Raw genomic sequence first — 14,946 nt, 5'->3', positions numbered from 1 at the left:
TGACGTACGACTGGACTAGAATAAGGAAGTTCATAGCCAGTAGCCAATAGCTGCCCTCGCATCGTTTTTTGTCCGTCAGACTAGCACACACACAAGCGGATTTCTCGGTAGGAACTGGGTCCGGCGGAGTTCTGGCGGAAAAATTTGAAACATGTTCCATTTCTAAAGTCTGTCAGACTTTTGCAAATCAAATGTCCGCTGCAGCCCACACACGATCGAATAGTCTGCCGGAATTGTTCCGTCAGACTTTTGATGTTGAAAAGTCTGGTCGTGTGTACGCGGCATTAGTCTTTTGGCTAAAATGCCATTTTAGTTTTAGTCGTATTTTAGTCATCTCAATTGTTTTAGTTGTATTTTAGTCGATTAAAATAGTATTCATTTAGTCGACTAAAATGTTTTCGTCATTTTTAGTCGACTAAATTAACACTGAGTGTCATGTTGGACTTTAAATTCAAGGTGCCCGAGGTTCATTCCGCTGATGTGCCTGCTGCTTGCTAAAGGGCCAGCAAGTTGTAATATATTCAATTTTTGGCTGTGGTTTGATTAAAGCTACACATTTAGATAAGTGTTAGCTGTAAGTTATGCTACAAGCGTTAGTCCCTTCGGTGTGGCAGTTATCCGCGATGCACCGCGCATTGTATGGGTGATGAAATAAGAACGGCAATTCCCCGGCACTGTAAATGTAGAAACAAAAACTTTGCTGATTACGAAACTGACCTCACAATTTGCATTGCTGAAAGAGTTTATGTTCCCAACATTGTGATTTTATCCGGTTTATGTTGCATGTAATATCCTGTGATTTTACAATGGTAGGAAATGCCGCTTTTACAAGCTCATTTTGGTGGTTCATCTATCTAAAAGACTTCTGTGACCAAATAATAAAAAAATCCATTAAAGTGATATTAACCACTTACTGGGCACCTAGACCCCCCCCCCCCCCCCCCCCACCCACTCCTGCCCAGACCAATTTTCAGCTTTCAGCGCGGTCACTCTTTGAATGACAATTACGCGGTCATACAACACTGTACCCAAATTACATTTTTATCATTTTTTTTATCATTTTTTCTCCACAAATAGAACTTTCTTTTGGTGGTATTTGATCAAATCTGTGTTTTTTTATTTTTTATAAAAAAATTAAAAAAGACCAAAAATTGTTTTAAAAAAAATACAAAACCGTTTTATATTTTGATAATAAATTTTGCAAACAGGTAACTTTTCTACTTCATTGATGTACGCTGATGAGGCTGCACTGATGGGCACCAATAGGCTGCATTGATGGGCACTGATGAGGTGGCACTGATGGGCAATGATAGGTGGCATTGGTGGGCACTGAAGGGCATTGATAGGTGTCACTGAAGGGCATTAATAGGTGGCACTGATAGGTGGCAGTGATGGGCACTGGGTGGCAGGATGATGAGCACTGATGGGTGGCAGTGATGGGCACGGGTAGGTGACACTGATAGGCAGCACTGCTAGGTGGCACTGATGAGGCACTGATTGCCACCACTGGTGGGCATTAAAAGTTGGCACTTGTGGGCATCAATTGCTGGCACTGTTATGCTTGATGGGCACTGATTCGTGGCACTGTGGGCACTGGGAGGCAGTACTGGTTGGCACAGATGAGGCGGCTTTGTCTCTTCCTCTTTGGGACTGATGTCCCTTGCATAGGGCGATGGGCAATGATGGGTGATGGGTGGCAGTGATGGGCACTGATCGGCACTGGTAGCTGACACTCATAGGAAGCACTGCTAGGTGGCACTGATTGCCACCACTGGTGGGCATTAAAAGGTGGCACTTTTGGGCATCGATTGCTGGCACTGTTATGCATGGTGGGCACTGATTCGTGGTACTGTGGGCACTGGCAGGCGGTACTGGTTGGCACAGATGAGGCGGCTTTGCCTCTTCCTCTTCAGGACTGATGTCCCTTGCACAGAAGCTGGTGATTGATATTTTTTTTCTCCCCACGCTGTCAACGTGAGGAGAAAAAAAAAGATTCAGCATAGAGAGAAAAGATTCGACATTATAGAGACAAGAGCAAAAAAGCTTGAATGTGCCTAACCTAACTCTATTAGTCCAAGATTATTCGACATACAGAGAAAAGATTCAGCATAGAGAGAAAAGATTTGACATAGAGAGAAAAGATCTGACATAGAGAGAAAAGATCCGACATAGAGAGAAAAGATTTGACATAGAGAGAAAAGATCCGACATAGAGAGAAAAGATTTGACATAGAGAGAAAAGATCCGACATAGAGAGAAAAGATTCAACATAGAGAGAAAAGATTCAACATAGAGAGAAAAGATCCGACATAGAGAGAAAAGATCCGACATAGAGAGAAAAGATTTGACATAGAGAGAAAAGATCCGACATAGAGAGAAAAGATCCGACATAGAGAGAAAAGATTCAACATAGAGAGAAAAGATCCGACATAGAGAGAAAAGATTCGACATAGAGAGAAAAGATCCGACATAGAGAGAAAAGATTCAACATAGAGAGAAAAGATCCGACATAGAGAGAAAAGATTCGACATAGAGAGAAAAGATTCGACATAGAGAGAAAAGATTCGACATAGAGAGAAAAGATCCGACATAGAGAGAAAAGATTCGACATAGAGAGAAAAGATTCAACATAGAGAGAAAAGATTTGACATAGAGAGAAAAGATTCGGCATATAGAGAGAAGATTCGACATAGAGAGAAAAGATTCAACATAGAAAAGATTCGACATTACAGAGACAATAGCAAAAAAGCTTGAATGTGCCTAACCTAACTCTATTAGTCCAAGATTATTCGACATAGAGAGAAAAGATTCAACATGAAGATTCAACGAAGCAGTCACCGTGAGCGGACATTTATGGTCAAATGCTCCGCCCCTAGGCTATAGAAGAATTCTAATGTTGGTTGACTAGTAATAATAATTAATAAATATAATTATTACTAGTGTCATACAACATTAGAATTCTACTACAGCTTGTAGGTGGAACATTCTCCCGGAAATGTACGATCGCGGCCGTCGTACAGTTTAGCTGCTCCGTCTAATCTTCTTAGAACATTCGACAGACACCATAAGCCTTCCATGACAGATTCCACCCAAATTTTTTGGGATTTTCGGACGAATGCATTTTTTAATGAAACAAAATAAATAAAAAAACTAAATTTGGGAGTAACTAAATAAATGTATTTTTCGGACGAAAACGAAATTTCGAAATGAAATATTTTTGGCGTGCGCATGTCTAATTGTAAATATGCGTTGCATATCTAAAGTAAAAGGCTATCACAAAAAAAATGGAAGTTCTGAGACAGAACTGACTTTTAGCACCCCTGTCCTAACGGAGAGCCCTACCTTTTTTTGTGGTTGTATTTTCAGCTCAGGAACTATGTCACAACCCAAAAAAACAAAAACATCACTTCCTCAAGACTTGTACTGCCACTGGGAACCATATGCACCACAGGTTCCCTAATACGACACACCGTCTCAGTCCTATGCACGCTTCTCACTGGAAAGATACCTGACAACCCACCTTATTTTAAAAAAAACAAACGTGGGAAGACTTGCACATTTCTTTGGACAACTACAAATAGAAAAAAAAAATGTACTGTACTATGCTCCACAATCAAGATGGTATAGAACCCCAAGAAAAGTTCCTGAGAAACTCTGACTTATATGGTGGCACCTCAATTCTTCATATTTGGTGGGCTTGCCCCTTGACCACCTCTTATAGGAAGGAAACCCAGAACAATATTAGTAGGCTGATTGGCCAAACCCTCTCCTTCTCACCACACACCCACCTACTACTTCACCTATTATCAACCAGGGTTCCTCTAGAGATCCTAGAACTGTGGCTAACTGATCTGCCATCTGATGGTGCTTGCATGGTTCCAGGACCAACAGCAGTTGGCAGAACAAGCTTCACGCCATCGGAAATCTTTCTAGCTGTCTCTAATGCCGTGTACACAAGATCAAACAAGCGGGTGGAAAAGTCCGGCAAACTCAAGTCCGCCAGACAATCCCCCCGTGTGTAGCCTCCAGCATATTTTTTGACCCGAAAGTAGGGCGGACTTAGAAAGAAGTTTTGCACTCCAATCTTCCCACCGGACTCGCATTCCGGCGGACATTCCGGCCGTGTGTGTGCCGGTCCGCCGTACTTTTGAAATGAGCGGACTTTTCCCGCCCGGAGAAAAGTCCGCTCATTTCGAGCGGGTCTGCAGGTAGGCGGGGCCCGCGAAGGAGACGCCGCTGGATCCGCCACCTGGTATGGACTTAAAGGGGAACCCCAACGTCGAAAAAAATCGGCGTGAGGATCCCCCCCAAAGTCCACAACAGACCCTTGTCCGAGCACGCTACCCGGCCGGCCAGGAAAGGAGGGGGCGTGCGAACGCCCCCCCCCTCCTGAGCCATACCAGGCCGCGTGCCCTCAACATGGGGGGCGCCTTGGGGAAGGGGGGGCCGCGCAGCCCCCCACCCCAAAGCACCTTGTCCCCATGTTGATGAGGACAAGGGCCTCTTCCCGACAACCCTGGCCGTTGGTTGTCGGGGTCTGCGGGCGGGGGGCTTATCGGAATCCAGGAGCCCCCTTTAATAAGGGGGCCCCCGGATACTGGCCCCCCACCCTATGTGAATGAGTATGGGGTACAATGTACCCCTTCCCATTCACCTGTCAAATAAAGTACAAAAAAAAACACAACACACAAGATAAAATAATTTATTGCACAGCTCCGGGGGTCTTCCGTCTTCGGGGGTGTTCTCGCCGGACTCCTCCGCTATCTTCTTGTAGCTCTTTTACTAGCGGAGGAGCCCGGCATTCTTCTTCGTCGCCGCGGCCTCTTCTTCCGACTTCGGGGGTCTTGTCCCCCTCTTTGGTTCTTCTGCCGGGCCACCGCGCCTTCTTCTAGCTCTTTTACAGGCGGTGGCCCGATCTTCTATCGCCGCCGCTGTCCCCGCCGCCTTCCGTTCTTCTGTTTTTCTCTTCTTCTTCTTCTTCAGATGTTGCCTCGCCGAGTCCTCCGCTCACAATGACGGGGACTTATATAGGGACAAGGGGCGGGGTCTTCGGTGGATGTCACATGGGTTCATGTCCCATGGCGACAGTCCCAGCATCCTCCGGGACTGTGACATCGTAAGGGGGCGGGGTCACCATGTGACATCAACCCATGTGACATGAACCCATGTGACATCCACCGAAGACCACGCCCCTTGTCCCTATATAAGTCCCTATATAAATCGCCACGTGCCCGGTCCCCGTCATTGTGAGCGGAGGACCCGGCGAGGCAACATCTGAAGAAGAAGAAGAAGAGAAGAACGGAAGGCGGCGGGGACAGCGGCGGCGATAGAAGACCGGCCACCGCCTGTAAAAGAGCTAGAAGAAGGCGCGGTGGCCCGGCAGAAGAACCGAAGAGGGGGACAAAACCCCCGAAGTCGGAAGAAGAGGCCGGCGGCGAGGAAGAAAGCCGGGCTCCTCCGCTAGTAAAAGAGCTACAAGAAGATAGCGGAGGAGTCCGGCGAGAAGACCCCCGAAGACGGAAGACCCCCGGAGCTGTGCAATAAATTATTTTATCTTGTGTGTTGTGTTTTTTTTTTGTACTTTATTTGACAGGTGAATAGGTAGGGGTACATTGTACCCTATACACATTCACATAGGGTGGGGGGCCGGTATCCGTGGGCCCCCTTATTAAAGGGGGCTCCCGGATTCCGATAAGCCCCCCGCCCGCAGACCCCGACAACCAACGGCCAGGGTTGTCGGGAAGAGGCCCTTGTCCTCATCAACATGGGGACAAGGCGCTTTGGGGTGGGGGGGGGCGCGCGGCCCCCCCTTCCCCAAGGCACCCCCCATGTTGAGGGCACGCAGCCTGGTACGGCTCAGGAGGGGGGGGCGCTCGCTCGCCCCTCCTTTCCTGGCCGGCCGGATAGCGTGCTCGGACAAGGGTCTGTTGTGGACTTTGGGGGGACCCCCACGCCGATTTTTTTCGGTGTTGGGGTTCCCCTTTAAGTCCATACCAGGTAGCGGGCCAGCGGCGTCTCCTTCGCGGGCCCCGCCTACCTGCAGACCCGCTCGAAATGAGCGGACTTTTCTCCGGGCGGGAAAAGTCCGCTCATTTCAAAAGTACGGCGGACTGGCACACACACGGCCGGAATGTCCGCCGAAATGCGAGTCCGGCGGGAAGATTGGAGTGCAAAACTTCTTTCTAAGTCCACCGTACTTTCGGGTCAAAAAATATGCCGGAGGCTACACACGGGGGGATTGTCTGGCAGACTTGAGTTTGCCGGACTTTTCCACCCGCTTGTTTGATCGTGTGTACGCGGCATTACTGATCTCCCATCTGATGGTGCTTGCATGGTTCCAGGACCAACAACAGTTGGCAGAACAAGCTTCACGCCATCGGAGATCTTTCTAGCTGTCTCTAATGTCGCGTACTAGCGACCGGACTTTCCGAGAGACTAGGTATTCCCGACGGATTCTTCATATTTGGTGGGATTGCCCCTTGACCACCTCTTATAGGAAGGAAACCCAGAACAATATTAGTAGGCTGATTGGCCAAACCCTCTCCTTCACACTGCACACCCACCTACTACTTCAGCTATTATCAATCAGGGTTCCTCCAGAGATCCTAGAACTGTAGCTAACTGATCTCCCATCTGATGGTGCTTGCATGGTTCCAGGACCAACAACAGTTGGCAGAACAAGCTTCACGCCATCGGAGATCTTTCTAGCTGTCTCTAATGCCGCTTACGAGCGACCGGACTTTCCGGCAGACTAGGTCTTCCCAACTGACTTTCGGTGGAGTTTCGACTGACTTTCCACGCGAACGGACTTATGCTGGCCGTACACTATACAAAAATCGTTCGAAAAATTCGGCCATTAGACCTTTCGTTCGTTTTTTTCAGCCAGTTAATGGGCACAAAATCGATAATCGTTTGGACGTTTTTGAGCCGAAAAGAAAAACGAAGGACGAGTTTGGAAATTTTCTGCCGAACGAATGATAAATTGAAAGGTTAATGTGTTTCCCGTCTGACCTGTCTGCACTAGGTATATGTAAAAAAAAAAAAAAAAAAACGAACATAAAATGTATTTATTTATGTCCACTGAACGATTTATCGGTCATCATTGGCATAATGCTGGCCATACACTATGCAAAAAAATCGGCCGAACCTAGTTTCGAAAAAAACGAACGTTTGGCCGTGAGCGCAAACGATGGTGCCATCAAGTAATGATCGACAAATCGTTCAGTGGACATAAATAAATACATTTTATGTTCGTTTTTTTTTTACATCCTCATACCTAGTGCAGACAGGTCGGATGGGAAACACATTAACCTTTCAATTTATCGTTCGCTCGGCAGAAAATTTCCAAACTCGTCCTTCGTTTTTTCAGCTCAAAAACATCCAAACGATTATCGATTTTGTGCCCATTAACTGGCCGAAAAAAGAAACGAACAAACGCTCTAATGACCGAATTTCAGCCGATTTTTCTTATAGTGTATGGCCAGCATAAGTCCGTTCATTTTGAACGCGATGACGTAAGACGGGACTAAACAAGGAAGTTCAATAGCCAGGATCAATGTTTATAAACAATGTTAGTTTGTATCTCTCTCTATCTCTGATCAATATTTATAAACAATGTTACTTTGTATCTCTATCTCCTGTCTGATCAATGTTTATAAACAATGTTACTTTGTATCTCTCTGTCTCTTGTCTGATCAATGTTTATAAACAATGTTACTTTGTATCTATCTATCTATCTATCTATCTATCTATCTATCTATCTATCTATCTATCTCCCATGTCTGATCAATGTTTATAAACAATGTTACTTTGTATCTCTCTGTCTCTTGTCTGATCAATGTTTATAAACAATGTTACTTTGTATCTCTCTATCTCCTGTCTCATCAATGTTTATAAACAATGTTACTTTGTATTTCTCTATCTCCTGTCTGATCAATGTTTATAAACAATGTTACTTTGTATCTCTCTATCTCCTGTCTCATCAATGTTTATAAACAATGTTACTTTGTATTTCTCTATCTCCTGTCTGATCAATGTTTATAAACAATGTTACTTTGTATCTATCTATCTCCTGTCTGATCAATGTTTATAAACAATGTTACTTTGTATCTCTCTATCTCCTGTCTGATCAATGTTTATAAACAATGTTACTTTGTATCTATCTATCTATCTATCTCCCATGTCTGATCAATGTTTATAAACAATGTTACTTTGTATCTCTCTGTCTCTTGTCTGATCAATGTTTATAAACAATGTTACTTTGTATCTATCTATCTCCCATCTGATCAAGAGCAGCACGATTCGGCTGCGGATGGTTTCCGGTGTGGGATTTGATGCGATTCCTGCAACCGGAACGCACAGAGCGTCCTAGTGTGCACCTAACCGTATAAATGCCGTATTTAGGCCCCTTTACCCCAGAATGTGGTGCAGGAGGACCTGCGTTCTGTGGACGTTTCCCGCGCCGCATTCAAAGCCGCACATACACGGTGACTCCAAAAATTGTGAGGATGAGGTCCACGATTGGTTGGTTGGGTGGTAGTCGTGATAAAATGGATGGTTGATAAACTAGGTATGAAGGGCAGTCCTCGCAATACTGAGCCCTTGTACACACGGCCGGACATTCTGATGGAAAATGTCCGATCGGACCGTGTTGTCGGATAATCCGTGTGTGTGTGGGCTCCATTGGACTGTTTCCATCGGAATATCTGACGGTTCCAACTTGGCTATAAAACTTTCTGACAACATGATCCGATCGGACCTTGTCCGATCATGTGTAGAGAATTCCGATCGGACAAAGTGCCACGCATGCTCAGATCAAATTCCTAGACCAAAGCTATTGGCTACTAGCCTGAACGTAGTCCCGTCGTAACGAAATAACGGAATCACGTTACGTACGATCGGATTTTCCGACAACTTTGTCCGACCGTGTGTATGCAACAGTTTCGAACAAAATCCGACGGATTTGGTTGTCGGAATGTCCAACCGTGTGTACAAGGGCTTAGAGGTGGGGGTGGGGGTTTGGGTGGCACCAAAACATAAAATGGTGGTTATTTGGGGCGCCCCCACACGGGAAGATGGGTGGACAAAATGTGGATCAAAGGCAGGGTCAGCCGTGACCCGGGAGCCGTGACCCGGGAGCCATGACCCGGGAGCCATGACCCGGGAGCCATGACCCGGGAGCCATGACCTTATGGTTGGTAAGCATGGAAGCACCTGAACAAGGGACCTCCATGGCAGGATCACCGGAGATTATTTGAATCCAATCTTCAGATTTAAAAAAAAATATTGAAAATTATTTTTTGAAATGACATCAAAATGTCAAAGCTGATATGAGGTTGAAGTCAATGTAACAATTCGCAGAACGTGCGCTCGCCGGGACCAGCGTGATCTTCAAATTCTGAGAAAAACAAAGACATGAATTTGTTATTGGATTGCAGTCAAGGCTGTCCGTAGAGATATATTGTCATCATCATGTTTTGTTTTTTGTTTGTTTTTTTTCTTCAGCTGACGACTAGACAACCCGCGTGAATGTTGGGGGTCCTACAAGACCAGTGATGTCCAAGATCAATGGAGTCTCCATGGCACGCCGAGCAGCCCGGCGATCCGCCCCTCCCCTGAGCAACGCCAAGCGCTCAGCGGACGGATCTGTCATTAAGGTATCGCTCTCAGTTCTCACCAAATAGTGCGCTACAGAAATCACTAAAAACTACATTTCAGTTGAGATAAAGAAATAAATCCATGTCAGATATTTACATTGGAAAAAGAACCGTGGAGGAGCGCGGCATTGTTGTTTTTCCACTACAAGTATTCCATGTATTGCATTTACACCTGAGAGTATCGTCTTTCAGCGTTTTCCAGCATTTTTATACAGCGTTTTTTTTTTAGCTTTGCCGTTTTTTTATTAGCCAATAGAGAAAACTATTATCTGTTGCATCATTTGTTGCTGGGTATTTCAGCTTTTTTAGCTTTTCCTCTAGCTTTTATTTTTTATTATTATTATTATTCATTTATTATCATTTTTTTTCTGCTAGGGTAAGGGGTTAGAGTTAAGGTTAGGTTAGGGTTAGGATAAGGAGTTGGGGTTAGGGGTTAGGGTTATTTATTATTTACATTTTTATGTTAGGGTTAGGGTGTGTATATATATATATAATACTACTTTTACTTCTACTACTATTACCTCTACTACTACTATTACTTCTTTCTACTACTACTACTACTACTACTTCTACTGCTACTATTACTTCTACTACTATTACTTCTACTACTACTACTATTACTTCTACTACTAATATTACTACTACTATTACTTCTACTACTACTACTACTATTACTTCTACTACTATTACTTCTACTACTACTACTACTACTATTACTTCTACTACTACTACTACTATTACTTCTACTACTATTACTTCTACTACTACTACTACTACTATTACTTCTACTACTATTACTTCTCCTACTACTACTATTACTTCTACTACTATTTCTTCTACTACTACTACTACTACTATTACTTCTACTACTATTACTTCTACTACAACTATTACTTCTACTACTACTACTACGACTATTACTTCAACTACTACTATTACTTCTACTACTACTACTATTACTTCTTCTACTACTACTACTACTATTATTTCTACTACTAATACTATTACTTCTACTACTACTACTATTTCTTCTACTATTACTTCTGCTACTACTACTTCTACTTCTACTACTACTACTACTACTATTACTTCTACTACTACTACTATTACTTCTACTACTACAACTATTACTTCTACTACTACTACTACTATTACTACTAAGACTATTACTTCTACTACTACTACTACTACTGCTACTACTACTTATAATAATAATAATAATCATAAATATACAAATAAAAATCATAAATGAAAAAATAAATGAATTCAACAAATGAATACTAAGTAACAATAAATACATAACCAACCCTTAACTTTAACCCCTACCCCTTATAATAAAAAAAAATAAAAATAAAAATATATATATATATATATATATATAAAATAAATAACTACATTTTGAAGAGGAAGGTAGAAATTTAGAGTTTAGAGGTGCATGTTAATCAATTTACAAACAGAAAATCTGATTGAAAAATTTTATCTTATAAACATCATTAAAATTGTAAATGTCAAAACCAACATGAATAATTCATACCGTCGTGGAACAAATTTTTTTTTCGACTCTACATGTTTCGTTGAAATGATGGCTTCCTCAGGAGTTTTCACAAGACTTTATGTACAGTATCACTATAGGTAACTAAAAAAGATATATAAGTAAATAATAAAAATGTATACGTATTCATAAATTCATAACACGTAGGAAAATTACAGAATAAATAAATAAACACCCCTAACACAAAATAAATAAATCATTAATAAATGTTTTTGTTTGGGTGTTTATTGTTATTATTATTAATAATAATTATAATTCTAATAATGTATTTAATATTTTTTTAAGGTTAGGGGTTAATTATTATTTATTCATGTATTATTACATATTATTCATTTATTTTATATATAATGATTTGTAGTTATTTGTGTATTTATTTTACATTTATTTATTCATATATTATTACTATTTTATGTTTTAAATTGCCTTCCAAAGTCACCTAATTAGTAAATAGAGTCCACCTGTGTGTCATTTAATCTCAGTATAAATACAGCTGTTCTGTGAAGCCCTCAGAGGTGTGTTAGAGAACCTTAGTGAACAAACAGCATCATGAAGGCCAAGGAACACACCAGACAGGTCAGGGAGAACGTCGTGGAGAATTATAAAGCAGGGTTAGATTATAAAAGAAGAAAAACATTTTTTTTGGTGGGGGGGGGGGGGGGGGGGGGGTTTCATTACTTGGAATATCTGGTAAAACCACAAATAATGTAAATCTACCAACAGAATCTATCGTAGATGTCGGTCACGGGCTTTGAATATTTTTTGAACATTTTTTTTGAGAAGATCCGGAATGTCCGCACGGCTTGTTTGTGATCATTTTAAATGAGTGTAGCGATTTTATTTGTTTCTTCGTTAGAAATAAAAGGGAGATTCTTTGTATTCGCTGTTGTTGATAAAACGATCCTTTGGTGTGTCTCCTCTGAATCGATTTTTTTCTGGATTTACAGAACATTTGCCTGACGGGCGCCGAGTCCCTGCTGAGAACTGAGCAAAGCTTCCTGTCCACCTTGTCTCAGGTGAACACTCTGGTCCTGAACAACTTACTGCAGTCAACAGGTAAGAGCCCCATCCGGAGGAATCGCATAGAGATTCATTGTTGTACTGCGGAGGAATCGCTTAGAGATTCATTGTTGGACTGCGGAGGAATCGCTTAGAGATTCATTGTTGTACTGCGGAGGAATCGCATAGAGATTCATCGTTGGACTGCGGAGGAATCGCTTAGAGATTCATCGTTGGACTGCGGAGGAATCGCATAGAGATTCATCGTTGGACTGTGGAGGAATCGCTTAGAGATTCATCGTTGGACTGCGGAGGAATCGCATAGAGATTCATCGTTGGACTGCGGAGGAATCGCATAGAGATTCATCGTTGGACTGCGGAGGAATCGCATAGAGATTCATTGTTGTACTGCAGAGGAATCACATAGAGATTCATTGTTGTACTGTGGAGGAATCGCATAGAGATTCATCGTTGGACTGCGGAGGAATCGCATAGAGATTCATTGTTGTACTGTGGAGGAATCGCATAGAGATTCATCGTTGTACTGTGGAGGAATCACATAGAGATTCATCGCTGGACTGTGGAGGAATTGCATAGAGATTCATTGTTGGACTGCGGAGGAATCGCAGAGATTCATCGTACTGCGGAGGAATCGCATAGAGATTCATTGTTGTACTGCAGAGGAATCGCATAGAGATTCATTGTTGTACTGCAGAGGAATCGCATAGAGATTCATTGTTGTACTGCAGAGGAATCACATAGAGATTCATTGTTGTACTGGAGAAGTGCTGAGCAGATCGTTTATTTAGATCGATTTGCAGACTGACTTTAAAAAAATAAATAAAAATGTCCCCACATAGACAGCTGAATGCTCAAAAAGGGTCATGTGGGGCAGCCAATGGTGTATTTTGCTTTGTGCTGCCCTAGGCAAGACTAAAACTGGGTACCCCCTCAATCTAAATTTGTCCCACCCCCTTCCTTTTTCAGATCCACCCCTTCATCTGTAAGACCACCCTTAAATCAGGGTTCCCAGGGGTCTCCCGGACACTGCCATTCCTCAGTCCTCCGCAGTGTAGGGCACTACAAGTCCCAGCATAGCAGGCTGCCATACCTCAGTCCCCCATAGAGGGCACTGCAAGTCCCAGCAGAGCAGGCTGGCATTCTTCACTGAGGCAGCCCACTATGCTGAGACTTGTAGTGCCCTCAGTAGGGGACCGACGAATAGCAGCCTGCTATGCTGGGACTTGTAGTGCCTTCTGTAGGGGACTGAGGAATGGCAGCCCACTATGCTGGGACTTATAGTGCCCTCAGTAGGGGGCCGACGAATAGCAGCCTGCTATGCTGGGACTTGTAGTGCCCTCTGTAGGGGACTGAGGAATGACAGCCCACTATGCTGGGACTTGTAGTGCCCTCTGTAGGGGACTGAGGAATGACAGCCCGCTATGCTGGGACTTGTAGTGCCCTCTGTAGGGGACTGAGGAATGACAGCCCGCTATGCTGGGACTTGTAGTGCCCTCTGTAGGGGACTGAGGAATATCAGCCTGCTATGCTGGGAATTATAGTGCCCTCTGTAGGGGACTGAGGAATGGCAGCCCACTAGGCTGGGACTTGTAGTGCCCTCTGTAGGGGACTGAGGAATATCAGCCTACTATGCTGGGAATTATAGTGCCCTCTGTAGGGGACTGAGGAATGACAGCCCGCTATGCTGGGACTTGTAGTGCCCTCTGTAGGGGACTGAGGAATATCAGCCTGCTATGCTGGGAATTATAGTGCCCTCTGTAGGGGACTGAGGAATGGCAGCCCACTAGGCTGGGACTTGTAGTGCCCTCTGTAGGGGACTGAGGAATATCAGCCTGCTATGCTGGGACTTATAGTGCCCACTATAGGGGACTGAGGAATACTAGGCTGGGACTTGTAGTGCCCACTGTAGGGGACTGAGGAATAGCAGCCCACTATGCTGGGACTTGTAGTGCCCTCTGTAGGGGACTGAGTAATGACAGCCCGCTATGCTGGGACTTGTAGTGCCCTCAGTAGGAGCCTGTTGAATGGCAGGGCATATCTCAGTCCTGGCACTCGAAATTCCTGCTTTGATATGGGGCCTGTAAAAACACTTCATTTTGGCAGGACAGCCACCAGGCAGGATTTCCCCATATAAACCACTGCTTTTACCGCCCTCCCCTTCCTGGCGCCGTCAGGTCGCTGCTTAAGCTGCCTATGGTTTGTACCAGCCCTGCTCATAGTGTCCCTTCTGCCTGGGGGCAGCGCTGTCCCCCCTGAAAAATGCCACCCATGGAAAACGCCTTGTTTGCCTCGCAGTAGATCGGCCCCTGGCTGGAGGTGAGGACTTTCTGTGGTGGGCAGCATGAGATTGAAGGTCAATAGTGCAGTGAAAGTTTTTTTTTTTTTTTAACCATTGTTGGATGATGCTTTTTTTTATTTTATTTTAATAACCATGAAGGTTTCTTGAATGTCCCTTTATTACTGACATTCCCTCGTCTTTTCCAGAGACACACCATGATCTTCCCAGTAAGGATTACTCGAAGGTGCTGAAAGTCTTGAATGACAAATTTCACCAAGTCTGGGACCTGACGGCCGGATGTTACCAAACACTAAAAAACAATTACGATGGCTTGGCGGTGGATGTCCAGGACATCTACCTCATGACGGAGGAGAGCCAGTTCATCCGTGTCTACACCGAGTGAGTGTTACATGTATATGGATTCCGCTAGTTCTGGTTTTGGGT

At 43.9% G+C, this 14,946-nt stretch overlaps 2 protein-coding genes across 9 annotated transcripts in view; one reads left to right on the top strand and one right to left on the bottom strand.

Annotated features, from left to right (window-relative positions):
- LOC143997731 (uncharacterized) overlaps positions 1–14,946 on the bottom strand; it is a 253,375-nt gene that overhangs the window by 39,120 nt on the left and 199,309 nt on the right. Inside the window, exon 5 of one of the 5 annotated variants that reach the window (XR_013277723.1) lies at positions 11,190–11,291. The exons of the other annotated variants lie outside the window; for them this stretch is intronic. The gene's annotated coding sequence lies outside the window, so the exon portion shown is untranslated. The remainder of the gene's footprint in view (positions 1–11,189; positions 11,292–14,946) is intronic. 5 annotated transcript variants of the gene reach the window in all.
- The window catches only part of LOC143997727 (ALS2 C-terminal-like protein), a 197,452-nt gene that overhangs the window by 87,393 nt on the left and 95,113 nt on the right, over positions 1–14,946 (top strand). For all 4 annotated transcript variants that reach the window (XM_077493510.1, XM_077493511.1, XM_077493508.1 and 1 more), the window contains exons 2-4: positions 9,504–9,655; positions 12,152–12,260; positions 14,709–14,901. In XM_077493510.1, the coding sequence (XP_077349636.1) occupies positions 9,554–9,655; positions 12,152–12,260; positions 14,709–14,901 (404 nt within the window). In that variant the 5' untranslated portion in view covers positions 9,504–9,553. The remainder of the gene's footprint in view (positions 1–9,503; positions 9,656–12,151; positions 12,261–14,708; positions 14,902–14,946) is intronic.

This window comes from Lithobates pipiens, unplaced genomic scaffold (assembly GCF_037356315.1).
Source record: "Lithobates pipiens isolate NorthernLeopardFrog02 unplaced genomic scaffold, aLitPip1_a1.2 Scaffold_19, whole genome shotgun sequence".
NCBI classification, from domain to species: domain Eukaryota; kingdom Metazoa; phylum Chordata; class Amphibia; order Anura; family Ranidae; genus Lithobates; species Lithobates pipiens.
This window is presented reverse-complemented; position numbering and strand designations above follow the sequence as displayed.